This window comes from Entelurus aequoreus, linkage group LG02 (genome assembly GCF_033978785.1).
Source record: "Entelurus aequoreus isolate RoL-2023_Sb linkage group LG02, RoL_Eaeq_v1.1, whole genome shotgun sequence".
Taxonomy (NCBI): Eukaryota; Metazoa; Chordata; class Actinopteri; order Syngnathiformes; family Syngnathidae; genus Entelurus; species Entelurus aequoreus.
The window spans coordinates 7,733,678-7,761,564 of NC_084732.1; the positions used below are offsets into that span (position 1 = coordinate 7,733,678).

The window sequence follows — 27,887 nt, forward strand, 5'->3', positions numbered from 1 at the left end:
ATAAGAAGACCCTTAAAATCGAGCCAATTTAGAGATTTTAAAACTGGTGTAATGCGAGCCCGCCTTCTGGTCTCCAACCGGACCGGACGTCACGTGAACCGAGTTCGCAAACCCATCGACTCATCGGGACAAGAGAAAAAGTACTATACAAAAAAACCAAGAAATATGTGGCGACAGACTCCAAATAAGTCTTTATACTCGACAATAAAGCCATCTAGTCTTTAACCCAAACAACTAAGAGGACATCCCGAACAAGTTAGAACGTATTCTAACATGTGAAAACCTGACTAGGAACGCAGCTATTGGTAGCAATCAATTGCATTCAAAAAGCGTCAACAATACTTAATTTACGTTGTGTAACATGTATAGCAACCAAACTGTAGCAACAATGTTATCGTACGAGTAAACACTGAGGAACTCTTTTTCTATGCTACGGTATTAGCCGTAAAAAGCTAACTACGGAAAGAGATAAGCCCGCTTCTACGTCGGCACGAAATGCGTTTTGAGTTCGTAATGCGCAACAATGTGATAGGACAGCAATCTGTAGAGTGAAAAACATGAACAATAATATTACAGTATCTGTAAAGTATCAGTATCTGTAAAGTATTATTTCATGTTTTGCTTGTACACAGCTAGCCAGACAGCGTGTATCATGATCAATATAAAAGTGACTCACTCGATGGTCTGTTTGACGGTTTTCCCGGTTTATTTGGTAAGCACTCCATTTATGTCGAAGTAGCTTGCCTTCAAATTCCACATTTGCAGCTTTGAGTTTTTTTTAACCGTAATATCTACTTTGGTACTGTTTTTTTTCCCCATAAACATTAAGACACTAAAACATTAAAAAAACAAACAAAAAAAAAAAAAAACATTAAAACAGCAAGATTTTATGGTAAAAAAAACAAAAAAAACCCCATTAAAACAACAATATTTTATGGTAAAAAAAACAAAAAAAACCCTGTGTTGCTTGAATTTTACCGCTAAAACAGTGGTATTGTTTCTCCATTCCATTCCATTTATAAACAACTTTTATATGATGTAAAAAAAACCAAAAAAAACCACTGCTTTTACTGTAAAATTCTGGTGACTGAGCTGCCAGTTTTTAAAGTAAAAATGTAGATATTTTTTTGCAGCTTATTGTCCGGTTCAAACACTGAAGACATCTATTAAACAGACAAGAAGCAAGGAATCATGCAGAGACAGAGTTCAATTTGGCTCAATTGAGGAAAGACGTTTTTTTTTTGGGCTGTGCTCTATATACAGATCCAAACTACGCTCTAAAGTCCAGCCCACGTGCATCCTCTATTTATTTGAATGGTCCCTATACAAAAATATATATTGTTAATGTATTATATAGATATATATATAGATGTATATTCATATATTACTCATTTTTAAAAGCAACCATAACTGCTATGTGGCCCTCAATGAAAACCAGTTTGACACCCCTCATCTACATCGAAAATATGATTTGTCTGAGTGGCTGGACAGGACAGATTAGAAAAAATAATAATAAAACATATATATTTTTTATAGTACATTTTTTTAATCAATTATGAATCGTTACAAGTAAAAATCGTGATTAATTTGAAAACATTAATTTTTTTTCCATGCCTTTGTCTCCAGTGGGTTCGACCTTCTCACCGGGCTCTCCAGCTGCGTTCCCATTACAAAAACCTAAATATCGCAACAAAAAACTGGTAACGAAAATACCGATATTTCGAAAAACTATCGCTAAAACAAATTTGCGCACTCACGAGGTGGTTGCTGAGACGTTTCCATATAGATTTAGAAAACACCGCTTTTATTTTGCGGAAAAACTGCAATGGAAACGCAGCTTCGAAACGAGCTGTGAAGCCAAATGCTGCTGCTCGAGTCCGGACTAGAACCAGTAAATACGACCATATTAGTCCGGTGCCGAGGTCACCACACTGGCTTCCTGTCGCTCAGAGGACTGACTTTTCATGGTCCCTCTCCAGCTCTGGGAACCTCAGGGAGCGGTCTCCTGCCGGTGCCTAGAACCAGGACCAAACGTTTCAGTTTCATGCTCCTAAAATGTGGAATAGTCCCCCGAAGATGTGAGACGTGCCCGGTGTACAAATTGTGCTCCGTAAATAAACCTGCCGCGCCTTTCCTTTGCCGTTTGACTCTTTGCTCGGTAGTTTGCGGGGCTGACTTTAATACTGTGTCTGCATCTTGGTCCTAGGTCGTATCTCCACCAAGGCCATTTGTCTGCAGGACCAGAAAGTCCACGTCAACTCCAGCATGTGCAACCCGCTCACCAGACCTACCGTGGGTTCTCACCTCTGCAACACACAGCCCTGTCCTGCATAGTAAGTGTGTGTGTGTGTGTGTGTGTGTGTGTGTGTGTGTGTGTGTGTGTGTGTGTGTGTGTGGACCCACGTTTGGTTAGTAGGTTGTGAGGGCCCCCCTTTCCACTATAGCTAGAGTTATGAAAAAAATGTCCACACAAGGATGGTGAAACAAGTGCACACAAAGTAGGCAAGACATGTATGTGCGTGTGTGTGCATGTGTGTGTGTGTGTGTGTGTGTGTTCTTGTATGTCTACCCTTCTTGAGACATGAAGAAGGAAAAGTATCTTCCATATGAGGAGGCTGACATAAATCATGGTCCCAATAACATTGCATCTAATAGACAAATTCTCATTTGCACCCCCTGCTGGTGACATTTTAAAAATGAGGGTGGTCCCAAAAAGGAGGGATTTTTCAAATGTGTCGGTTTTAAAAGTGCTCTCCCTCTGGTCAACATATGAAATAACAAGTGTGTGTAAGAAATTGAAATGCGCCCCCTTTGGCCAAAATCAATTAAAAAAAATAAATAAATATGTATATAGAGACATACTGTAATAACGTGAAGTCATTAATGAAGATTAAAAACCAATTAAAAACAAAAAATTCAGATTTTTTTTTTAACTAAAAGCAATCTTTTTCTCACAATGTGTCGACTTTTTTCGTATAAAATTGGGAACAATTTCTCATATTCTTTCTGTTTCTGTAATATTGCAATATTTCCCCAGAAAATTATTGCTTCTTTATGTAAAATTATTACTTTTAAATGAGGGTGGTCCCAAAAAGGAGGGATTTTTAAAATGGACTGTGTGTCGCTTTTAAAAGTGCTCCCCCTCTGGTCATTATATGAAATAACAAGTGTGTGTAAGAAATTTAATTGCGCCCCCTTTGGCCAAAATCAATCCAAAAAAAATAAATAAATATGTATATAGAGACATACTGTAATTAATGAAGATTAAAAACCAATTACAAAAAAAAATCCGAATTTTTTTTAATACTAAAAGCAGTCTTTTTCTCACAATGTGTCGACTTTTTTCTTATAAAATTGGGAACAATTTCTCAAATTCTTTCTGTTTCTGCAATATTGCAATATTTCCTCTTAAAATTATTACTTCTTTATGTACAATTATTACTTTTAAATGCAAAATTGTGAGATTTCTCACATAAAATTCAGACTTTTATCACAATATTGCCAATTTTGTTGTTGTTCTTGTAAAACAGTGACATTTTTTGAGTGAAATGATGACTTTTGTCATAATTTTGCCAAGTAAAATTCTGATTATTATTATCATAATATTGCCAACATTTTAAAATGCTGGTGACTACTATCAAAATGAGGGTGGTCCCAAAATAATTGACTGTCAACATATGAAATAACAAGTGTGTGTAAGGAATTGAAATGCAACCCCTTTTGGCCAAAATGAATTACAAAAAAAATAAATAAATATGTATATAGAGACATACTGTAATAACTTGAAGTAAATAATGACAATTAAAAAACTTTTACAAAAAAAGATAATTAATACATTTTCTCACAATGTGTCGACTTTTTCTTATAAAATTGGGAATAGTGTCTCATATTCTTTCTGTTTCTGCAATATTGCAATATTTTCCTCCTAAAATTATTACCTTTTTATGTAAAATTCCTACTTTTAACGCAAAACGGTGACATTTGTCGTATAAAATTCGGACTTTTATCACAATCTTGCCATTTTTGTTGTTGTTGTTCTTGTAAAATAGTGACATTTTTTGAGTAAAATCATGACAAAAGTCAAGTAAAATTCCGATTATTATCATAACATCGCCAACATTTTAAAGATGTCTTATGAAATTGTAACTTTTGTCGAGTGAAATGATGACTCTCTTCGTAAAATTGCCAAAATGTTAAGCTTTTCTTGTAAAATTGCGACTGCTATCGAGTAAAATTCCAACTTTTATCATAATGTTGCACAAATGTTCAGTTTTCCTTGTAAAATGTTAACTTGTCTCATTTGAACCCCCTGCGGGTGACATCTATCAAAATGAGGGTGGTCTCAAAATAATTGACTGTCAACATATGAAATAACAAGTGTGTGTAAGGAATTGAAATGCGTCCCCTTTTGGCCAAAATTAATTTAAAAAAAATAAATAAATATGTATATAGAGACATACTGTAATAACTTGAAGTAAATAATGACAGTTAAAAAACTATTAAAAAAATTAAAAAAAATAAAAATTTCTCACAATGTGTCGACTTTTTAAAAAAAATTGGGAATAGTTTGTCATATTCTTTCTGTTTCTGTAATAATGCAATATTTTCCTCGTAAAATGATTACCTTTTTATGTAAAATTCCTACTTTTAACGCAAAATGGTGACATTTGTCGTATAAAATTCGGACTTTTATCACAATCTTGCCATTTTTTTGTTGTTCTTGTGAAATAGTGACATTTTTTGAGTAAAATCATGACAAAAGTCAAGTAAAATTCCGATTGTTATCATAACATCGCCAACATTTTAAAGATGTCTTATGAAATTGTAACTTTTGTCGAGTGAAATGACGACTCTCTTCATAAAATTGCCAACATGTTAAGCTTTTCTTGTAAAATTGCGACTGTTGTCGAGTAAAATTCCAACTTTTCTCATAATGTTGCACAAATGTTCAGTTTTCCTTGTAAAATGTTAACTTGTCTCATTTGCACCCCTGCTGGTGACATCTATCAAAATGAGGGTGGTCCCAAAATAATTGACTGTCAACATATGAAATAACAAGTGTGTGTAAGGAATTGAAATGCGCCCGATTCGGCCAAAATTAATTTTAAAAAAGTAAAATAAATATGTATATAGAGACATACTGTAATAAATTGAAGTAAATAATGAAAATAATTAATAATTTTTCTCACAATGTGTCGACTTTTTCTTAAAAAATTGGGAATAGTGTCTCATATTCTTTCTGTTTCTGCAATATTGCAATATTTTCCTCGTAAAATTATTACCTTTTTATGTAAAATTCCTTCTTTTAACGCAAAACGGTGACATTTGTCATATAAAATTCGGAGTTTTATCACAATATTGCCATTTTTTTGTTGTTGTTCTTGTGAAATAGTCACATTTTTTTGAGTAAAATCATGACAAAAGTCAAGTAAAATTCCGATTGTTATCATAACATTGCCAACATTTTAAAGATGTCTTATGAAATTGGGACTTTTGTCGAGTGAAATGACGACTCTCTTCATAAAATTGCCAACATTTTGAGCTTTTCTTGTAAAATTGCGACTGCTGTCGAGTAAAATTCCAACTTTTATCATAATGTTGCACAAATGTTCAGTTTTCCTTGTAAAATGTTAACTTCCGTTGAGTAAAATTACAACTTATATTATAATACCTATAATAACTAATTTCACAATGTGGCTTATAGTCAGATGCGGCTTATATATGGAAAAATATATTTTTTGTTATAAAATTTAGTGGGTGGGGCTTATAGATTTACAAATTTTTTACACAATTAAAAAAATATTTTCTTATTACATTGCGGATCTTTGCTCTTTTTTCTGACTTTTTTACCAGTTTTTTTTCTTACAACAAATTGCAGGCTACCAAAACTGGAGCTGCGGGCCACAAATGGCCCTTGGGCCACACTTTGGACACCCGCGGCTTATAGTGTAATATCTGTGGAGGTTTGAAACAGCAATGTTTAATAACTTGTGATTGAAGTTGTCTTTAGAGAGCAAACAGACAGAGGCCACCCATGTGTTTCCACCTGGCGTCTAATGGCGCTCACTTTCAAAGGCTTCAGTGCAAGTCTCAACAACACCCGATGAGAGGCCTTAAGCCCAGGTCGTGGTTTACATCCGTGCTGCACCGCCTTCTTGGGGTCAGGGAGGAGAGCGCCCGCCACTTCAGCTAATGCTCCAATTATGCCTGCCGCGTCCAAACCGCCACGGCCAAAATAGAAACGCAGAACGCCCGCGTGGGATGTTTAGGATGTTGTAGCTTCGCAGGCCGCCATGAACCGGGGAGAATGCGGCTGCAAACAAGTCCGAGTCCGAGCCAGGGAACTATCGCTTACACGTCCAACACTCGGCCTCTGTTTCTCGCCAACGTTCCCACCACCCGAGAAGCCGTTTCCTGTCTCTAATCCGTCCCAAGCATTTCTCTTATCTTGGCCAGCGCTATGAAACAAACCCCCACCCCCCCACCCCCTTTTATTTGGACCCTCAAACCCCCATAGATATTACACCGTAAGCCGCCGGTGTCCAAAGTGTGGCCCCGGGGGCCATTTGTGGCCCCCAGCTCGAGTTTTGTCAGCAAAAAGAGCAAAAATACGCAATGTAATAACAAAAAAAAAAAAGTGTAAATCTAAGTATGCACGGGATATATATATATATATATATATATATATATATATATATATATATATATATATATATATATATATATATATATATATATATATATATATATATATATATATTTCGATATTTTATATATATATATATAAAATATCCAAATATACCGCACATACTTAGATTTACATATTTTGTACACAATTTTTATTTATTTTCTTATTACATTGCATATTTTTGCTCTTTTGTATATATATATATATATATATATATATATATATATATATATATATATATATATATATATATATATATATATATATATATATATATATATTTACATCAAAATATCCCGCATATAATTAGACTTACATATTTTGTACACAATTTTTACATTGCGTATTTTTGCTCTTTTTACAAGTTGCGGGCTAACAAAACTGGAGCTGGGGCCACAAATGAGTAATTGTTTTATTATTATTGGTATCCAAATCTCATTTCTCATTCTCATCATGTTGTTTTTAATTATAATTTAATTAAATAATAATTTAATATAATTTTTAATTATACTTGTTTTTAAATATACTATATATATATATATATATATATATATATATATATATATATATATATATACAGTATATACATTTATATATATATATATATATATATATATATATATATATATATATATATATATATATATATATATATATATATATATATATATGTCTTAATTAGATTATCCAAAAAATAGTGCTCGATACCGTGGTAGAGCGTAATATGTATGTGTGTGATTTTTTTTCCCACACATACATATATATATATATATATATATATATATATATATATATATATATATATATATATATATATATATATATATATATATATATATATATATATATATATATGTTTTTTTTTTTTCAGATTTTAACCATTTTTACATCAGCTATGTTGCAAAACTGACAGGGTTCTTGCTAATTCCCAGCTATCTCAGCCATTTAATTTTGACAATGTTCAAAATCTGTAGAAATATTGCTTAATATAAATGGGAAAAAAAACAAAAAAACAAACAAAAACAAAAAACAAAAAAATAATAAATCAATACAAAATTAATAAATAAATCAAAATTAAATTAAAAAGTCTGAAAATGTAAATATCTGTAAAAAAACAAACAAACAAACAAAAACACTTCAACACAAATGGAGGTTCTCAGTAAGAATCTCAGTTGATATAAATGAAAAAATAAATACAAATAAATACAAACAATAATAATAATAATAATAAAAAAATATAATAAAAAATAAATTTAATTTAATAAAAAATACAAAGTTTTAACATTTAAATATCTGTAAAAAAAATTACCAAAAAATACTTCAACACAGATGGAGGTTCTCAGTGGGAATCTTGCTTGATATAAATGAGTAACAAAAAATACAAATACAATAAAATAAATACAAATAAATAAATAATCAAAAAATTATAAAAATAAATAAATACAAATTAAATTAAAAAGTCTGAAAATGTAAATATTTGTCAAACAAACAAACAAAAAATACTTCAACACAGACGGAGGTTCTCAGTAGGAATCTTGCTTGATATAAATGAAGGAAAAAAAAAAAAAAAAAAATAGAAAAAAAAAAAAAATAACACAAAAATATTAATAAAAAATAAATACAAATTAAATTAAAAAGTCTGAAAATGTAATTTTTTGTAAAAACAAACATAAAAACAAACACTTCAACACAGACAGAGGTTCGCAGTAGGAATCTTGCTTTATATAAATGAATAAAAACAAACAAATAAAATAAAATAAATTACAAATAAATAAATAATACAAAAATAATAATAATAATAAATAAATAAATAAAAAAACTAAATCAAACAAAACAAAAAACACTTCAACACAGGTTCTAAGTGGAAGAGAATATAAAAGTTGTGAAGGTTAAAAAGCCAACGTTGTGACGTCCTGCAGCTGGTGGAGCGGAGCCTGGGGGTCTTGCAGCCGCTCGTGTGGAGGGGGCCAGCAGAGCAGAAGTCTGCGCTGCATGAGGAAGGTGACCTACCAAAGAGAGGAGGGGGCCGCTCACTCCCTCTGCCCCGTCATCTCACCTGCTCAGGTGCAGCCCTGCAACACCATGGCCTGCCCGCCGGACTGGAACACTGGATCCTGGTCTCAGGTACTTTTCACCTCCAAACACATTATTATTATTATTATGATTATTATTATTAGCCCACTTATTTATAATTGTTCAAATTCAATCATACACTGCATGACTTTAATGAAAGTTATGTGCAGCTAAATGTAGTTTTAATAACAGATTTTAAATAATGTAACATATTTTGACAAACATGCAGATAAAGTAGTTGCAACATTTTAAAGTAAAGTTAAAAAAACAGTTGGTTTATTTGAACACTTCAAAATAAAAGGACTTCAGACGGACACACACTTTTATTCTCAGTCCTCTGCCGCCATCTAGTGGACATGCCATAAACTGACAGATTCAAAAAGTAGACGCAACTAGACAATTTTTTTTATCTGTTATCTTTTTTCAGTACAAAATTAAATGTGTTTTAGATAGATGTAAATCATAATAAAATAACAGTAAATGTAGTAACAATGATAAAATCTGTAGAAATATTGCTTAATATAAATGAAAACAAAAAAAACTAACAAAAAAATAAATAAATACAAAATTAATAAATAAAATAATAAAAAATATAAAAAAATAAACAAAAAAATGTATAAATAAAAAATAAAATAAATGAATACAAAATAAATAAAAAATGAATTAAAAAGTCTGAAAATGTAAAAAAAAATATATATATATATATATATATATACATATACATATATAAGTAGTTGCTTTTATAGCATTTTTATATTTTCAACATACTCAAAGTCCTTTATGTGCTGTATTAAATGTTTTAATAAATCTAATTAAATCTAATAATTTATGAGGAATGATCGTTTCATTTATATACATTTTATGTTATAGATATTACATAATTCCACACTATTCATTTATTTAATTAGATTAACATCAAAATAAAATAATACTGAAATGTAGCAATATTGACACTACTATATAATAAATGTGCTTTTCAAAAATAATTAGGACGATCTCAGTATATATGTTTACTGTATATATTTATTTTAATATGCTAATCAGTCAAATATAAACAATTAATAATACCAATGACGGTTTTATTTGGTTTAACTTTTTTTTTTTTTTAAATGGAAGTCTGCGCAGAATTTTTTTGTTGATTATTTTGTTGTTTCTGATATTTTTATGTTTTTTTTTTTTTTACAACATTAGCACATTTTAGTGTTGTACGGTACACCGGTACTAGTATAGTACCGCGATACTGTTGAATCATATTCGGTACTATACCGCCTCTGAAAAGTACCGGTCCACCACCCCGGCCCCCGTCGTCGTCATTGCTGGATTACGAGCAGAGGAGCATGTTCGGCAGCGCACACACACACAGAGTACTTACAAGCAGACACAGTGTGTAGACAGAAAAGGGAGAACGGACGTATTTTGGCTCGAAAAGTAAAGATAAAAGTGAAGTTATAACACTGAAGCAGGAAGAGGTGCTTTAAGTCATGGCTAGCTAGCTAGAGGCTAACGTCCATCCACAGTGTTGTAGCTACTTCTAAATCACTAATCCTCGTCTCCATGGCGACAAAAAAAGTGAGTTTCTTACAAGTATTATTATCACTGCAGGACAAGGAATAGTTAAACATGCTTCACGTAGGAAGATACAATAGCTCACCGGCGTCACAATGTAAACAAACGCCATTTGTGGATCTACACCTGACATCCACTGTAATGATACCACGTACAGTAGCGTATCTAGTCGATACTACTATGATTACGTCGATATTTTTTGGCATCACAACATCTTTTTTCATTTAAAAACAAATCATATTATTTTTATAAAGTCAGTAAATACGTCCCTGGAAGTATCGAAATAATTTTGGTACCGGTACCGGTACCAAATTATTGGTATTGGGACAACACTAGTACATTATATCACTTAGTAATAGTAATAGTAAATAATAGTAAAAAATAGTGAAAAAGTAGTGGCTTATTGTCAGGTTCAAACACTGATGACATCTATTAAACAAGACAAGAAGCAAAGAATTAAACAGAGACAGAATTCAATTTAGCTCAATTTGAGGAGACACGTCTGGTTTGTACTCTTTGCCCAGTCTCCAGCACGCTCTGGCCAAAGATTGTACGCCTCCTCCATTTATTTGGACTTTCCCCTGACCACATGGCAACTGCTGCTTCCAAAGGGACGTGGGGTCGTAAACAGCGTTGCCTTTGGGTTACAGACAGTTCAGAAGAAAAGGTCGTAAACACTTCACAGAAAAGGTCGTAAAACAGCTAAAGAAAGGTTCGTAAAAGAGTTCTAAAATGCGGTGTGTGGAATTAGGGCAGATCCTGCCTTCTCCCCGCTTTGTAGTCCTTGGGTCAAAACAATATATTTCTGTTGATTACAATACATGAAAGAAAACAGAACACCTTCATGTTGCTTCCCATCCTACACAGTGGAGTTTTACCACCCTTCTTCTTGGTAAGTTCAAAGACAGATTTTGTCTTCTCGCCGGGAACTCATTTCAACACAAAGTTTTTGTGATAACTTCGATAAACTTATTCTAAAACTTATAGTTCGGAATCTGCGGTAAATCTAATTTGTGTCCATTATGTACGTCTCCGGTTCAACAAGCCGAGTCTTTTCATGTGCAGCGCGTCAGACTTCTTGCAAGGTCGTGTTGGAGAATGATTGTGTCTTTCTCCTCCGCCGCTCCCAGTCTGTGGAACGCTCTCCCTGACCACCTGAGGGCACCACAGACTGTGGATGCTTTTAAAAAAGGCTTAAAACCCCTTTTTTTTTTTAAAAAAAAAAAACATTTTTTTTTAGATGTATGCATACTAGTTCTAGCTATTTGGCTGTTCTAGTTTTTATTTTTATTTATTTGTATTATATTTTATTTTTTATTTTTTTTAATACACTCTAGCACTTTGAGGTTGTTTACTCAATGTAAAGTGCCTTTTACAGGTAAAATCTATTATTATTATTATTATTATTGTGTTTTTAAACATGTCACTCGTGACATTTCACCGAGTTCAGGTGGCGGTTAGGGTTAGGGTTAGGGTTGGGGTTGGGGTTGGGGTTGGGGTTAGGGTTAGGATTAGAGTTAGGGTTAGGGATAGGGTTAAATTAGGGTTCGGATTAGGGTTACGTTTAGGCATAAGTGAAAATAGTTGGTTAGGGTTAGGGCTAGGGCTAGGGTTGGGGTTGGGGTTAGGGTTAGAGCTAGGGCTAGGGTTTGGGTTAGGGTTAGGTTTAGGGTTCGGATTAGGGTTACGTTTAGGCATAAAGACAATTAGTTGGTTAGGGTTAGGGCTAGGGTTAGGGTTGGGGTTAGGGTTAGGGTTAGGGTTAGGGCTAGGGCTAGGGTTTGGGTTAGGGTTAGGTTTAGGGTTCGAATTAGGGTTACGTTTAGGCATAAGTGAAAATAGTTGGTTAGGGCTAGGGCTAGGGTTGGGGTTAGGGTTAGGGTTAGGGCTAGGGTTTGGCTTAGGGTTAGGTTTGGGTTAGGGTTAGGGTTGGGTTTGGGTTTAGGGTTAGGTTTGGGGTTAGGGTTGGGGTTAGGGTTGGGGTTAGGGTTGGGGTTAGGGTTAGGATTAGAGTTAGGGTTAGGATTACGTTTAGGATTAGGGATAGATTTAAGTTAGGGTTCGGATTAGGGTTACGTTAAGGCATAAGTGAAAATACTTGGTTAGGGTTAGGGCTAGGGTTGGGGTTAGGGTTAGGGTTAGGGTTAGGGCTAGGGTTTGGGTTAGGGTTAGGTTTGGGTTAGGGTTAGGGTTCGGATTAGGGTTACGTTTAGGCATAAAGAAAAATAGTTGGTTAGGGTTAGGGCTATGGTTAGGGTTGGGGTTGGGGTTGGGGTTAGGGTTAGGATTAGAGTTAGGGTTAGGATTAGGATTAGGGATAGAGTTAAATTAGGGTTCGGATTAGGGTTACGTTTAGGCATAAGTGAAAATAGTTGGTTAGGGTTAGGGTTAGGGCTAGGATTAGGGTTGGGGTTAGGGTTAGGGTTAGGGCTAGGGCTAGGGCTAGGGTTTGGGTTAGGGTTAGGGTTAGGGTTAGGGCTAGGGTTTGGGTTAGGGTTAGGTTTGGGTTAGGGTTAGGGTTCCGATTGGGGTTACATTTAGGCATAAAGAAAATAGTTGGTTAGGGTTAGGGTTAGGGCTAGGGTTAGGGTTAGGGTTGGGGTTGGGGTTGGGGTTGGGGTTAGGGTTAGGATTAGAGTTAGGGTTAGGATTAGGATTAGGGATAGAGTTAAGTTAGGGTTCGGATTAGGGTTACGTTTAGGCATAAGTGAAAATTGTTGGTTAGGGTTAGGGCTAGGGTTAGGGTTGGGGTTAGGGTTAGGGTTAGGGCTAGGGCTAGGGTTAGGGTTAGGGTTCGGATTAGGGTTACGTTTAGGCATAAAGACAATTAGTTGGTTAGGGTTAGGGCTAGTGTTAGGGTTGGGTTTGGGTTTAGGGTTAGGTTTGGGGTTAGGGTTGGGGTTAGGGTTGGGGTTAGGGTTAGGATTAGAGTTAGGGTTAGGATTACGTTTAGGATTAGGGATAGATTTAAGTTAGGGTTCGGATTAGGGTTACGTTTAGGCATAAGTGAAAATAGTTGGTTAGGGTTAGGGCTAGGGCTAGGGTTGGGGTTAGGGTTAGGGTTAAGGCTAGGGTTAGGGCTAGGGTTTGGGTTAGGGTTAGGTTTGGGTTAGGGGTAGGGTTCGGATTAGGGTTACGTTTAGGCATAAAGAAAATAGTTGGTTAGGGTTAGGGCTATGGTTAGGGTTGGGGTTGGGGTTGGGTTGGGGTTAGGATTAGAGTTAGGGTTAGGATTAGGATTAGGGATAGGGTTAAGTTAGGGTTCGGATTAGGGTTACGTTTAGGCATAAGTGAAAATAGTTGGTTAGGCTTAGGGTTAGGGTTAGGGCTAGGGTTAGGGTTGGGGTTAGGGTTAGGGCTAGGGCTAGGGCTAGGGTTTGGGTTAGGGTTAGGGCTAGGGTTAGGGTTAGGGTTAGGGTTAGGGTTAGGGTTAGGGCTAGGGTTTGGGTTAGGGTTAGGTTTGGGTTAGGGTTCGGATTGGGGTTACGTTTAGGCATAAAGAAAATAGTTGGTTAGGGTTAGGGTTAGGGTTAGGGTTAGGATTAGGATTAGGGATAGGGTTAAGTTAGGGTTCGGATTAGGGTTACGTTTAGGCATAAGTGAAAATAGTTGGTTAGGGTTAGGGTTAGGGCTAGGGTTAGGGTTGGGGTTAGGGTTAGGGTTAGGGTTAGGGTTAGGGTTAGGGTTAGGGTTAGGGTTCGGATTAGGGTTATGTGTAGGCATAAAGAAAAATAGTTGTTTAGGGTTAGGGCTAGGGTTAGGTGTTGGATTTAGGGTTAGGTTTGGGGTTAGGGTTAGGGTTTGGGTTTGGGTTAGGGTTAGAGTTGGGTTTAGGGATAGGGTTAAGGTTAGGGTTCGGATTAGGGTTACGGTTAGGCATAAAGACAATTAGTTGGTTAGGGTTAGGGTTAGGGTTAGGGTCGGGGTTGGGGTTAGGGTTGGGTTTGGGGTTAGGGTTAGGTTTGGGGTTAGTTTTGGGGTTAGGGTTAGGGTTAGGTTTGGGCCGTAATGGACGCTCGGGAAGACAATGTGCTGGGCGTCAAGTATCAAAATCCATGATTTTCAAGTGTAAACCAACAAATTAGTTACACAATTCTGCATAAAATGTTAGCACAATAACATAGGACAAGTTGGCATACTTCTAAGATGCCACCAAGTGCAAAACCCAAAAGGGTTAGGGTTAGGGTTAGGGTTAGGGTTAGGGCTAGGGTTTGGGTTAGGGTTAGGTTTGGGTTAGGGTTCGGATTGGGGTTACGTTTAGGCATAAAGAAAAATAGTTGGTTAGGGTTAGGGTTAGGGTTAGGGTTAGGGTTAGGATTAGGATTAGGGATAGAGTTAAGTTAGGGTTCGGATTAGGGTTACGTTTAGGCATAAGTGAAAATAGTTGGTTAGGGTTAGGGTTAGGGCTAGGGTTAGGGTTGGGGTTAGGGTTAGGGTTAGGGTTAGGGTTCGGATTAGGGTTAGGGTTCGGATTAGGGTTATGTGTAGGCATAAAGAAAAATAGTTGTTTAGGGTTAGGGCTAGGGTTAGGTGTTGGATTTAGGGTTAGGTTTGGGGTTAGGGTTAGGGTTTGGGTTAGGGTTAGGGTTAGGGTTGGGTTTAGGGATAGGGTTAAGGTTAGGGTTCGGATTAGGGTTACGGTTAGGCATAAAGACAATTAGTTGGTTAGGGTTAGGGTTAGGGTTAGGGTTAGGGTTGGGGTTGGGGTTAGGGTTGGGTTTGGGGTTAGGGTTAGGTTTGGGGTTAGTTTTGGGGTTAGGGTTAGGGTTAGGGTTTAGGGTTAGGGTTTGGTTTGGGCCGTAATGGACGCTCGGGAAGACAATGTGCTGGGCGTTAAGTATCAAAATCCATGATTTTCAAGTGTAAACCAACAAATTAGTTACACAATTCTGCATAAAATGTTAGCACAATAACATAGGACAAGTTGGCATATTTCTAAGATGCCACCAAGTGCAAAACCCAAAAGCAGTGAAGTTGTCACTTTGTGTAAATGCTAAATAAAAAGAGAATACAATGATTTGTTCATCCTTTTATATTCAATTGAATAGTCTGCAAATACAAGATATTTCATGTTCACACTGACAAACTTAGTAAGCTGGCACAAGAAAACCACTGTCAGTAACTACAGTTGGTCGCAACATCTGTAAGTGCAAGCTAAAACTCTACTATCCAAGGCGAAAGCCATTTATCAACAACACCCAGAAATGCCGCCGGCTTCGCTGGGCCCGAGCTCATCTAAGATGGACTGATGCAAAGTGGAAAAGTGTTCTGTGGTCTGACCAGTCCACATTTCAAATTGCTTTTGGAAACTGTGGAACAAAGAGGAAAAGAACCATCCGGATTGTTCTAGGCGCAAAGTGTAAAAGGGGTTGTATTAGTGGCCAAGACATGGGTAACTTACACATCTGTGAAGGCAACATTAATGCTGAAAGGTACATACAGCTTTTGGAGCGACACATGTTGCCATCCAAGCAACGTTATCATGTGACGCCCCTGCTTATTTCAGCAAGACGATGCCAAGCCACGTGTTACAACAGCGTGGGTTCGTAGTAAAAGAGTGCGGGTACTAGACTGGCCTGCCTGTAGTCCAGAAATTGAAAATATGAGAAGGGAGACTGTTGAACAACTTAAGCTCTGACCCCTGTCCTAGTGTTCCAAGTCGTGCGGCCGCGGACTCAGGAAGCGTAGCGTGTTCTGCCAGGGCGGCGACCCCGGGGCCGGCAGGACGGCGGTGGTGCCGGACAACATGTGCAGGCAGCCCCAGCGGCCCAAAGCCCAGGAGACCTGCGTGCTGCGCCGCTGCCCCAAGAACGACCGGCTCCAGTGGCTTCCTGCTTCCTGGGGAGAGGTGAGCACTTCCTGCTAACTATTTTTTTTGTCAAAATAAAAGTAAACGCCACAATTTTTCGTACTCATATATACGGATATATACGGATGTATCATATTTTTTAAATGTTTATCCGTTAATTGTTTTCCAAACGCTGTCTGTAACAGGGCAGTAAAACGGCTGATCAAACAAAACAGAAGTCAGCTAAACAGACTCAATAAGTCCACGGTGACGTTTTGGTGAATTCACTGAGGAATTTGCCAAATCGAAACAATACAAAACGATACAAAATGCCATTGTAAGGTAATGATGCTAACACAGAGCTTGTTAACGTGTTAGCATATTAGCTCACGCTAGCAACGCTAGCTTTGTTACATTACGATAGCGCGTACGAATATGCATGAAAACACTCCTACAGACATCGCACATGGGACGCTTTAGTAAGTAAGAATTGTTTTAGTTATATTGTAAAACTTACAAACGTAGTTTGGAGTGATGAATGGAGAATCCATACGTGTAGAAACGCTATGGACAGCTAAAAGAACAGCACTCCGGTTGGTGGAAAAAAAATATAATAATGAAAGGACACTGAAGAAAAATACAATTATTTTTATCAATACCGTTAGCCAAGAAAAATCCATAAATTAGGCGCTCCATTTTATAAGCCGCAGGGTTCAAAGTGTAGGAAAAAAGTAGGGGCTTATAGTTCGCATATTAGCCAATGCTAATGGCGCTAGCTTTGTTACATTACGATAGCATGTACAAATATGCATGAAAACACTCCTACAGACATCACACATGGGACGGTTTAGTAATTATGAATTGTTTTAGTTATATTGTACGAACAAAGAATCCATACATGTAGAAACGCTATGGACAGCTAGAAAAAAGGCACTCCAGTTGATGAAAAAAAAAATAATATTAATGAAAGGACACTGAAGAAAGATACAATTATTTTTATCAACGCTGTCAGCCAAGAAAAACCCATGAATTAGCCGCACCGTTTTATAAGCCGCAGGGCTCAAAGTGTAGGAAAAAAAGTAGGGGCTTATTGTTAGCATATTAGCTCATTCTAACGACGCTAGCTTTGTTACATTTTGAAAACATGTACAAATATGCATGAAAACACTCCTACAGACATAGCACATGGGACAGTTTAGTAAGTAAGAATTGTTTTAGTTATATTGTAAAACTTACAAACGTTGTTTGGAGTGATGAATGAAGAATCCATACATGTAGAAACGCTACGGACAGCTAGAAAAAACAGCACTCCAGTTGATGAAAAAAATAATAATAATAATGAAAGGACACTGAAGAAAGATACAATTATTTTTATCAACGCTGTCAGCCAAGAAAAATCCATGAATTAGCCGCACCGTTTTATAAGCCGCAGGGTTCAAAGTGTAGGAAAAAAAGTAGGGGCTTATTGTTAGAATATTAGCTCATGCTAACGGCGCTAGCTTTGTTACATGACGATGGCACGTACAAATATGCATGAAAACACTCCTACAGACGTCACACATGGGATGGTTTAGTAAGCAAGATTTGTTTTAGTTATATTGTAAAACTTACACATGTGTAAAAACGCTATGGACAGCTAGAAGAATAGCACTCCGGTTGACGGAAAAAAAAATACGATAATGAAAGGACACTGAAGAAAAATACAATTATTTTTATCAATGCTGTTAGCCAAGAAAAATCCATAAATTAGCCGCGCCGTTTCGTAAGTCGCAGGGTTCAAAGTGTAGGAAAAAAGTAGGGGCTTATAGTTAGCATGTTAACCAATGCTAATGGCGCTAGCTTTGTTACATTACTATAACATGTACAAATATGCATGAAAACACTCCTACAGACGTCACACATGGGACGGTTTAGTAAGCAAGAATTGTTTTAGTTATATTGTAAAACTTACACATGTGTAAAAACGCTATGGACAGCTAGAAGAATAGCACTCCGGTTGACGGAAAAAAAAATAAGATAATGAAAGGACTCTGAAGAAAAATAAAATTATTTTTATCAATACCGTCAGCCAAGAAAAATCCATAAATTAGCCGCTCAATTTAATAGGCTGCAGGGTTCAAAGTGTAGGAAAAAAGTAGGGGTTTATAGTTAGCATATTAACCAATGCTAATGGCGCTAGCTTTGTTACATTACGATAAGATGTACGAATATGCATGAAAACACTCCTACAGACATCACACATGGGACAGTTTAGTAAGTAAGAATTGTTTTAGTTATATTGTAAAACTTACACATGTGTAAAAACGCTATGGACAGCTAGAAGAACGGCACTCCGGTTGATGAAAAAAAAAATACGATAATGAAAGGACACTGAAGAAAAATAAAATTATTTTTATCAATACCGTCAGCCAAGAAAAATCCATAAATTAGACGCTCAATTTAATAGGCCGCAGGGTTCAAAGTGTAGGAAAAAAGTAGGGGTTTATAGTTAGCATATTAACCAATGCTAATGGTGCTAGCTTTGTTACATTACGATAGCACGTACAAATATGCATGAAAACACTCCTACAGACGTCACCCATGGGACGGTTTAGTAAGCAAGATTTGTTTTAGTTATATTGTAAAACTTACACATGTGTAAAAACGCTATGGACAGCTAGAAGAATAGCACTCCGGTTGACGGAAAAAAAAATACGATAATGAAAGGACTCTGAAGAACAGTACAATTATTTTTATCAATACCGTCAGCCAAGAATAATCCATAAATTAGCCGCGCCGTTTTATAAGCCACAGGGTTCAAAGTGTAGGAAAAAAAGTAGGGGCTTATTAGTTTCTTGTCTCTTCCAGTGCTCCAGGTCCTGTGACGCGGGTCTCCAAACGCGAGAGCTGCGCTGTGGGGAGAAAGACTTCCAGGGAGGGTAAGAACTGCTGGCTAAAACCGTATTTTGTCATCCAAAAAAACCAAACATTGCTTGTCCAGATAAGCAAAACGTTGCTGTGCAGGTTTGTGGACTTTCCCCTGAGAAGGTGCAGGAATCTGCCCAAACCCAACGTGGATCTTCAGCAGGTCTGCAACCGAGGTCCCTGCCCTGAGGTGCCTCGGGTCTCGGCGGGCAGGAACGCCCCGGGTGCTGTGGCGTCGGGCTGGTACTCATCTCCGTGGCAACAGGTACACATGAAGCAAATGTGGGATTTTAGAGACGTTAGCGGCTCGGGGCGCACGCAAACGTCGATGCACATTGGAGTCGCGATTCTTAGTCTTCCCGATTCGAAATCAATTTTATTATTTTCCATTCATTGTTTTCAAAAATCTGTTTAAAAAATAATAATAATAAAAATACAAAATATGTAATTATATATATATATATATATATATATATATATATATATATATATATATATATATATATATATATATATATATATATATATATATATATATATATATATATATATATATATATATATACATATATATATATATATACATACATATATATTTATATATATACTTACATATATAAATATATATATATATATATATAAATACATATATAATAATACAAATAATAAAATATTTTTTTGGTGTGGAATCTTATGTGTAAATGTTTGGACATTAACACAATAATAATAATAACAATAATAATAATATTAATAATAATAATAAGAAATACATATTTTTTTTGGTGTGGAATCTTATATATATATATATATATATATATATATATATATATATATATATACATACATATATATTTATATATGTACTTACATATATAAATATATAAATATATACATATATATATATATATATATATATATATATATATATATATATATATATATATATATATATATATATATATATATATATATATATATATATATATATATATATATATATATATATATATATATATATAATACAAATAATAAAATATTTCTTTGGTGTGGAATCTTATGTGTGAATGTTTGGACATTAACACAATAATAATAATAACAATAATAATAATATTAATAATAATAATAAATACATAATTTTTTTGGTGTGGAATCTTATATATATATATATATATATATATATATATATATATATATATATATATATATATATATATATATATATATATACATATATATTTATATATATACTTAAATATATATATATATATATATATATATATATATATATATATATATATATATATATATATATATATATATATATACACCAACATTTTTTTATTATTTGTATTATATATATATATATATATATATATATATATATATATATATATATATATATATATATATATATATATATATATATATATATATATACATATATATATATATATATATATATATATATATATATATATATATATATATATATACATATATATATATATATATATATATATATATATATATATATATATATATATATATATATATATATATATATATATATATATATATATATATATATATATATATATATATATATATATATATATATATATATATATATAATACAAATAATAAAATATTTTTTTGGTGTGGAATCTTATGTGTTAATGTTTGGACATTCACACAATAATAATAATAATAATAATAATAATAATAATAATAATAGATTATTTTTTGGTGTGAAATCTTATAAGAATATTTGTCTATTATTGTGTGAATGTGTAAACATTCGCACAATAATAGACAAATATTCTTTCAAATGTAATAAACTTGCATTTCTCCTATATTTTAACGTCATAATCTGAATGGAAACGTTTAAATATCCAAGTTAAGTAAAACAAACGAATAAAAACATTGAAAAAAATACTTGGTTTGTTAGCAAAATGTTGCACTTGAATAAAAATGACAACCAAGAGCAATAAAATAGCTTAAGGAGGGGATTGGGGGCGGGGCCTAAATTACACAACGCTAACAATAAATAAATAGTCTGAATAAAGTTTTGACCACCTTGAATATTGAACATGAAGGCGGAGTTGGAGTGGTACGCCACTTAACTGGCAATCAAGTGAGAACATTTTAAAAGAAAAGTAACAAAAATCAACCCTATAGTTTAAAAAGATGAATCAACTTGAATCCACTTTAGTAGTCTGACTTTTTTAATGCTAACTCTTTTTCACCATCTAGTGGTCAATGTACATAAAACAGCTCAGTGACCCTTAATCCTGCTTTGCCCAGCATTTACTTATAGGACCCAATACAAACAACCTTCCCTAGTCATGGTGAAAAAAAACAAAAAAGTCAACACACATGGTCACACATTACACAATCTGCCCACTGAACTTTGTGGATATTATAAAAATAAAACATCCAAGCACCATAAAAAAAAAATCAAAATTACACCCATTTAAATCCATTACAATGCATGATGGGAAAAAAGCAAAACAATCTCCACACTTATTCATTTTAGCTACTTGATATTTCTGATTGATTACACAACTGTAAGGAGGTCGTCACAGAAGTAAACAAATATTCAATTATATTCATTAATAATTAGATATAAATTATATTAATATTCAAGTATATGGACTGTTATGCAAAATAGACGATGATGTCATCAAAACCCCCCCCCCTCCTTCCCCTCAGTGTTCCGTGTCCTGCGGCGGCGGCGTCCACACGCGCAGCGTCCAGTGTCTGCGCCAGGGCCGTCCGGCGTCCGGCTGCCTCCCGCAGCTGCGGCCCCTCACCTCCAAGGCGTGCAACACTCAATTCTGTCCCTCCGCCTCGCCGCAGCAACCCCACCAGAACCGGATCCCGGCCGACGGGTCGATTCCGAGAGGTAAAAACTTGGCTTTAAAGTTTCATTCAATAACAGCTTGATTGATTTTTATTTTTATTTTTTTTTAAATGACAGCTTCAGAAATCAGTGGAATCTTTTTGACACATTTTAAGGCTGCATGCATTTTTTTTTAAGATGTGTAGCAAAGCCTTTTTTTTGGTTTTTTATTTTTATTTTACAAAACTTCTGTGAAGTTGTGGGCAAGACAATCTATAGCAGGGCTGTCCAAACTTCATGCAGTAAAAGATGGATTGTTTATTTACTGTATGGAAAAAAAAACATGTTTTACCATTTTTTTTAGGGGAAAAAAGGTTAAAAAAAATCCATCCATTACTGAAAATATCATATTAAATATTATACATAAAAGTATATGAATGAGAAGACATATTGAACTGTTTGAGATAGGTTTAAAAATCAAAAAAGTATTTTTGAATACTTTTAAGGCTCCATGCATTATTTTAAGATGTGTAGTGAAGCCTTTTTTTTATTTTTTATTTTTATTTTAAAAAACTTCTGTGAAGTTGTGGGAAAGAGAATCTATAGCAGGGCTGTCCACACTCCATGCAGTAAAAGATGTATTGTTTATTTACTGTATTAAAAAAATATTTTACCATTTTTTTTAGGGGAAAAAAGGTTAAAAAAAATCCATCCATTACTTAAGATATCATATTAAATAATATACATAAAAGTATATTAATGAGCAGACATAATGAACTGTTTGAGATAGGTTTAAAAATAAGCAAAGTATTTTAAAATAATTTTAATGCTCTATGCATTATTTTAAGATGTGTAGTGAAGCCTTTTTCTGTTTTTTATTTTACAAAGCTTCTGTGAAGTTGTGGGCAAGATAATCTATAGCAGGGCTGTCCAAACTTCATGCAGTAAAAGATGGATTGTTTATTTAATGTATGGAAAAAAAACATGTTTTACCATTTTTTTTAGGGGAAAAAAGGTAAAAAAAAAATCCATCCATTACTGAAAATATCATATTAAATAATATACATAAAAGTATATTAATGAGAAGACATATTGAACTGTTTGAGATAGCTTTTAAAATCAGCAAAGTATTTTTGAATAATTTTAATGCTCGATGCATTATTTTAAGATGTGTAGTGAAGCCTTTTTCTGTTTTGTTTTTTTACAAAGCTTCTGTGAAGTTGTGGGCAAGACAATCTATAGCAGGGCTGTCCAAACTTCATGCAGTAAAAGATGGATTGTTTATTTACTGTATTAAAAAAAATGTTTTACCATTTTTTTTAGGGGAAAAAAGGTTAAAAAAAATCCATCCATTACTGAAGATATCATATTAAATAATATATACATAAAAGTATATGAATGAGAAGACATATTGAACTGTTTGAGATAGGTTTAAAAATCAGCAAAGTATTTTTGAATTTTTAAGGCTCCATGCATTATTTTAAGAAGTGTAGTGAAGCCTTTTTATTTATTTATTAATTTTTTTAACAAGGCTTCTGTGAAGTTGTGGGCAAGACAATCTATAGCAGGGCTGTCCAAACTTAATGCAGTATTAGATGGATTGTTTATTTACTGTATTAAAAACAAAATGTTTTGCCATTTTTTTTAGGGGAAAAAAGGTAAAGAAAAATCCATCCATTACTGAAGATATCATATTAAATAATATACATAAAAGTATATTAATGAGAAGACATATTGAACTTTTTGAGGTAGGTTTAACAATCAGCAAAGTTGCAGTATTTTTTGAATAATTTGAATGCTCTATGCATTATTTTAAGATGTGTAGTGAAGCCTTTTTTTTTTTTTTAATTTTTTTTTTTTTACAAAGCTTCTGTGAAGTTGTGGGCAAGACAATCTATAGCAGGGCTGTCCAAACGTCATGCAGTAAAAGATGGATTGTTTATTTACTGTATGGAAAAAAAACATGTTTTAGCATTTTTTTTAGGGGAAAAAAGGTTAAAAAAAAATCCATCCATTACTGAAAATATCATATTAAATAATATACATACAAATGTATGAACGAGAAGACATATTTAACTGTTTGAGATAGGTTTAAAAATCAGCAAAGTATTTTTGAATAATTTTATTGCTCTATGCATTATTTTAAGATGTGTAGAGAAGCCTTTTTTTTTTTTTTTTTTTTTTTTTTTTTTTTACAAAACTTCTGTGAAGTTGTGGGCAAGACAATCTATAGAAGGGCTGTCCAAACTTCATGCAGTAAAAGATGGAGTGTTTATTTACCGTATTAAAAAAAATGTTTTACCATTTTTTTTAGGGGAAAAAAGGTAAAAAAAAATCTATCCATTACTTAAGATATCATATTAAATAGTATATATAAAAGTATATGAATGAGAAGACATATTGAACTGTTTGAGATAGGTTTAAAAATCAGCAAAGTATTTTTGAATACTTTTAAGGCTCCATGCATTATTTTAAGATGTGTAGTGAAGCCTTTTTTTGTTTTTTTATTTTTATTTTACAAAACTTCTGTGAAGTTGTGGGCAAGACAATCTATAGCAGGGCTGTCCAAACTTCACGCAGTAAAAGATGGATTGTTTATTTACCGTATTAAAAAAAATGTTTTACCATTTTTTTTAGGGGAAAAAAGGTAAAAAAAAATCTATCCATTACTTAAGATATCATATTAAATAGTATATATAAAAGTATATGAATGAGAAGAAATATTGAACTGTTTGAGATAGGTTTAAAAATTAGCAAAGTATTTTTGAATAATTTTAAGGCTCCATGCATTATTTTAAGATGTGTAGTGAAGCCTTTTTTTTATTTTTTATTTTTATTTTACAAAACTTCTGTGAAGTTGTGGGAAAGAGAATCTATAGCAGGGCTGTCCAAACTTCATGCAGTAAAAGATGTATTGTTTATTTACTGTATTAAAAACATGTTTTACCATTTTTTTTAGGGGGAAAAAAGGTAAAAAAAAATGTATCCATAACTGAATACATCATATTAAATGATATATATAAAATGATATGAATGAGAAGACATAATTAACTTTTTGAGATAGCTTTTAAAATCAGCAAAGTATTTTGGACTCATTTTAAGGCTCTTTGCATTATTTTAAGATGTGTAGCGAAGCCTTTTTTTTTTTTTTTTTTTTTTTTTTAGCGGTTAGCTTCTTTCCATGCTAACATGCTAATTGTCGCTCTCCAGGCGAGCCCGCCTGCTCGGACCACTTCAGCTGGTGCCACCTGGTCCCCCAGCACGGCGTGTGCGGACACAAGTTCTACGGGGAGCAGTGCTGCAGGTCCTGCACCGGCAGGAGGTCCTAGAGGGACCCTGACCCTCACCCCCCTCCAACCCCCCCTCGGAACACGTGGAACGTGTTCTTCCTTCCTGGAGTACTTGACTGAAGAAGCCAGTGAAGAAGCGCCGCAGGAACGGACACGGAGTGTGGCGTTTACTGTCTGTCGGACATTTGAGCGCTTTATTTTATTTTATTTTGTTTTTTTGCCACAAGCCATCGTCGTGTCTGTTTGGAAGTCTTCCTCTAACTTATATCTGATCCAACATGTGGACCTTCTCCTGCATGGTTTCGGTCTCTGCTTGTGTCGCTTCCTGCTGCCGGAACATTCCACGGTTGTAATCTGTCCTCTGTGGCTATGATAAAACAGCTTGATCAAGAGCGAAACCTCCTATTTGTTTTGTTTTGTTTTCCACCGAGGTGACAAAAATCCGTCAATTTTACGGTAAAAATCTGTCCGAATTATTCCATAAAATGTATGTTTTTTTTTTACTGTAAATTAAAAGATGTTACCGCCAGTTAATAAGTTAATAATACTAACGCAGACACTTGCAAACGTGTTAGCATGTTAGCTAATGCTAACGAAGCTAACTTGATTACATCAAGATAGCACGTACAAACACTCTTACTTACTCTAGTAAGAATTTTAGTTGTATTGTAAAAGTTGCAAAAAACGTTGCTTGGAGTGAGGAATGAAGAATGCATAGGGGTAGGAACGCTATGGACGGCGGGGAAGACGAAACAGCACTTGTAATTTACGTTTCCCATTCAACTTGCAGCGACACCTGCGGTGAGCGAACTCGTCCGTAAGATGGCGGCGTAGCACAAACAATAACACAGCTTTTACCCCAGGGCAGCTGTGGCTACAAATGTAGCTTACCACCACCAGGTGTGAATGAATGATGTGAGCGCTTTGAGTATCTAATAATAGAAAAACACGATATAAAATCGAATCCATTATTATTATTATTATTATTTCGGTGTCTAAGTTTGTGTTTATAGAAAACTGTTTGCATTACGGCCGTCAGCGGAGAAACATCCATGAATTAGCTGCACGGTTTTACAAGCCGCAGGGTTCAAAGCGTAGGAAAAAAGCAGTGATTTATAGTCCGGAATTTACGGTATATTCTGAAAAAATCAGCGCTTTGTATAGTTGACATTTGATATCGCTCTATTTGTTATTATAAGACCTTCTGCAAAAAAAGCTAGTCAACGGCACTTTTATTTCTGGTTCGAGTCTTCGAACAACAGGAAATTCGCATTCAATCTGCAGCGCCACGTGCAGTGAGTGAACTTGTCCATAAGATGGCGCCATAACACAAACAATAACACAACATTTCAGTGTCTTTGCTTGTGTTTAAGGAAAACTGTTTGCATTACGGCCGTCAGCGGAGAAAAATCCATGAATTAGCCGCACCGTTTTACAAGCCGCAGGGGACAAAGCGTAGGAAAAAAGCAGCGATTTATAGTCTGGAATTTGCGGTATATCCTGAAAAAATCAGCGCCTTGTATAGTTGACATTTGATTTCTGTCTATTTGTTTTTTTAAGGACCTTCTGCAAAAAAAGCTAGTCAACGGCACTTCTACTTCCGGTTCGAGGCTTCAAACAGAAGGAAATTCCCATTAACTTGCAGCAACACCTGCAGTGAGCGAACTCGTCCATAAGATGGCGCCATAACACAAACAATAACACAACATTTCAGTGTTTATTTGCTTGTGTTTAATGAAAACTGTTTGCATTACGGCCGCCAGCGGAGAAAAATCTATGAATTAGCTGCACGGTTTTACAAGCCGCAGGGTTCAAGGCGTAGGAAAAAAAGTAGCAATTTATAGTCCGGAATTTGCGGTATATTCTGAAAAAATCAGCGCCTTGTATAGTTGACATTTGATTTCGGTCTATTTGTTTTTTTAAGGACCTTCTGCAAAAAAAGCTAGTCAACGGCACTTCTACTTCTAGTTCGAGGCTTCGAACAGAAGGAAATTCCCATTAAACTTGCAGCAACACCTGCAGTGAGCGAACTCGTCCATAAGATGGCGCCATAACACAAACAATAACACAACATTTCAGTGTCTTTGCTTGTGTTTAAGGAAAACTGTTTGCATTACGGCCGCCATCGGAGAAAAATCCATGAGTTAGCCGCACGGTTTTACAAGCCGCAGGGTGCAAAGCGTAGGAAAAAAAAGTAGCAATTTATAGTCCGGAATTTGCGGTATATTCTGAAAAAATCAGCGCCTTTTATAGTTGACATTTGATTTCTGTCTATTTGTTTTTTAAGGACATTCTGCAAAAAAGCTAGTCAACTGCACTTCTACTTCTGGTTCGAGTCTTCGAACAGAAGGAAATTCCCATTCAATCTGCAGCGCAACGTGCAGTGAGCGAACTTGTCCATAAGATGGCGCCATAACACAAACAATAACACAACATTTCAGTGTTTATTTGCTTGTGTTTAAGGAAAACTGTTTACATTATGGCCGTCAGCGGAGAAAAATCAATGAATTAGCTGCACCGTTTTACAAGCCGCAGGGTGCAAAGCGTAGGAAAAAAAAGTAGCAATTTATAGTCCGGAATTTGCGGTGTATTTTGAAAACATCAGCGCCTTGTATAGTTGACATTTGATTTCGGTCTATTTGTTTTTTAAGGTCATTCTGCAAAAAAAGCTAGTCAACGGCACTTCTACTTCTGGTTCGAGGCTTCAAACAGAAGGAAATTTCCATTAACTTGCAG

The 27,887-nt window shown here is 34.7% G+C and overlaps 1 protein-coding gene across 1 annotated transcript in view; it reads left to right on the plus strand.

Moving 5' to 3' along the window:
• The window catches only part of adamts18 (ADAM metallopeptidase with thrombospondin type 1 motif, 18), a 131,767-nt gene extending 106,255 nt beyond the window's left edge, over window positions 1-25,512 (plus strand). The window contains 7 exon segments of the mRNA XM_062070620.1: window positions 2,207-2,333; window positions 8,608-8,812; window positions 15,978-16,175; window positions 18,963-19,033; window positions 19,119-19,284; window positions 21,732-21,924; window positions 25,072-25,512. Coding sequence (XP_061926604.1) covers window positions 2,207-2,333; window positions 8,608-8,812; window positions 15,978-16,175; window positions 18,963-19,033; window positions 19,119-19,284; window positions 21,732-21,924; window positions 25,072-25,190 — 1,079 coding nt within the window. The 3' untranslated portion in view covers window positions 25,191-25,512.
• Window positions 25,513-27,887: the final 2,375 nt, after the last annotated feature.